This window comes from Schistosoma mansoni (genome assembly GCF_000237925.1).
Source record: "Schistosoma mansoni, WGS project CABG00000000 data, supercontig 0049, strain Puerto Rico, whole genome shotgun sequence".
NCBI lineage: Eukaryota > Metazoa > Platyhelminthes > Trematoda > Strigeidida > Schistosomatidae > Schistosoma > Schistosoma mansoni.
In genome coordinates this window covers 1,985,088-1,986,963 of record NW_017386028.1, presented here as the reverse complement: position 1 = coordinate 1,986,963, position 1,876 = coordinate 1,985,088, and the positions used below count along the sequence as shown (strand labels likewise).

Here is a 1,876-nt window from a genome sequence, read left to right as displayed (position 1 = left end):
CGGTAATAATTTCCAACTTCAATCGATCCACGAAATTAAGCGACACACTCACCATTGCCTTGGAATACAATGTTTTAAAAATGTTGATTATTGAAATGAATATTAACTTATTTTGTATGTTAAATTTTACACTTATTAATTATGTTTAAATGATAACTATAGTATTACTTACGCATGTCACCCCCAATGAATCATAGGCTACCGACCAGCATTCCCTCAACCCACTCTGTCCTGGGCAACTATAGTATTATTATTATAGAATAAACAATTAACACAACATACAATGTTTAATAATCAAAACTACTTTATATACAATCTATGTTCATTTATCTTTTATTCACAAAAGGAGATATCATAAGTGAGTAATCCTAAAAACAAAAAGTCACATCAATGAATAAGGCTTCATCAAAAAAAAATATATATATATAACCATTATCTTGATTCATTGTTCAATGATTTATCTTCTAGCATCTTATTCAAAGTTATATCATAAGGGCTAAAATAAATCGTTTGTCTTATAAAATATGACAATGAAATAATGTTAATAATAATAATAATAATACAAGGAATGTTTAGTTTATCGGAATAATCTGTTCGGTCTTGGAACAAATAACTAAAGATTATGAATGAATCAATATATTAACAATGTTGTTATGATAACAAATATGGTAAGATAATTTACATTTAACAAAAGAACAAAAAAAACAAATGATGATTACATAATTAAATTTTTTTTTTTAAATTACCATCACACTCCACTTTCTAATTCTTGTGTTTCACTAAGTGTTTCAAATATACATGTACGAGAAATTGAATGTGTACTACGATTTATTGAATTATCATTGATGAAAGAATTTTTATTAACATCCGTAGCAATATTATTTCGTCGTCGTACATATCTAGGAGAATTAGGAGCTGAACGTATTTTTATTTCATTTGTACGAAAAAGTTCCATATGGATAGGATTTATTGTATTTTGATTAAAAATTGATAACCAATAATTTACAGAATGTTCATCAGCAATTTCACCTTCAAGAGTTATACCTTCTCCACAACGAGTATAAATATGAAAATGTTTTTCATCTATTGGACTTGAACGTGTATGTTTTATATTGAATTTCATATAAGGAGGTGAATAATAATCTGGTGTATATTCAGAATTTTTTGGATTTATTCTTGTTTTTAATAATAATACAAAAGTTGGAATGTCTAAATTTTGTGTATTAAGTTTTGATGAAATTGATGATGATTTCTGATAAATTTGTACCCAAACAAGTTGATGATATTTATCTGATGAATGCGATGAATTCAAAGGTCCTATAAATATTTTTCCAACTATAGTTTGTCCTAAATTATTAGAATGATCAATAATATTGTTTAAATGATCATTATAATTCATAGGTTCATGTTTTGGATCGTTATTTGTGTTGTTATGACAATTACCATTACTGTTAACATTATTATTATTATTATTGTCGTCACTGTTAATGAAAAAATTCGAAAATGGAACAGTTAATGATTTACAATCTTCTGGTTGTTCATTTGTTGTCTCTAATATATCCTTTTCATTAATAATTGGATCAATTAAAATCTGTGGAAGATTATTCATTGTTGAATGGGAATTGGGAATTTTGCAGCGGTTGATTAACAATTTAATAAGTTGATGTAAGGCTTTAACATATTTCTTATATCATTTTTTAAAATATGACTTATTACATTGATAGATTGATATTAATTATTTTTAAAATCTGTTAATTATTTTTGAACCAATCAGAAATAAGCTATAAATGTTAATTCATTACAGAATTTTTGTAGAATTTAACCAATCACATTACTTGATTTAATTTCTGTAATATGATTGGACTATTGAGATTAT

The 1,876-nt window shown here is 25.3% G+C and overlaps 1 protein-coding gene across 1 annotated transcript; it reads right to left on the bottom strand.

Annotated features, from left to right (window-relative positions):
* Window positions 1-310: 310 nt before the first annotated feature.
* Window positions 311-1,609, bottom strand: Smp_149720 (hypothetical protein; the record flags this gene model as incomplete). The annotated part of the gene is made up of 2 exons (XM_018790644.1): window positions 311-1,347; window positions 1,483-1,609. The coding sequence occupies 2 exons, from the start codon at window positions 1,607-1,609 to the stop codon at window positions 749-751; spliced, it is 726 nt and encodes a 241-aa protein (XP_018646155.1). The 3' UTR covers window positions 311-748.
* Window positions 1,610-1,876: the final 267 nt, after the last annotated feature.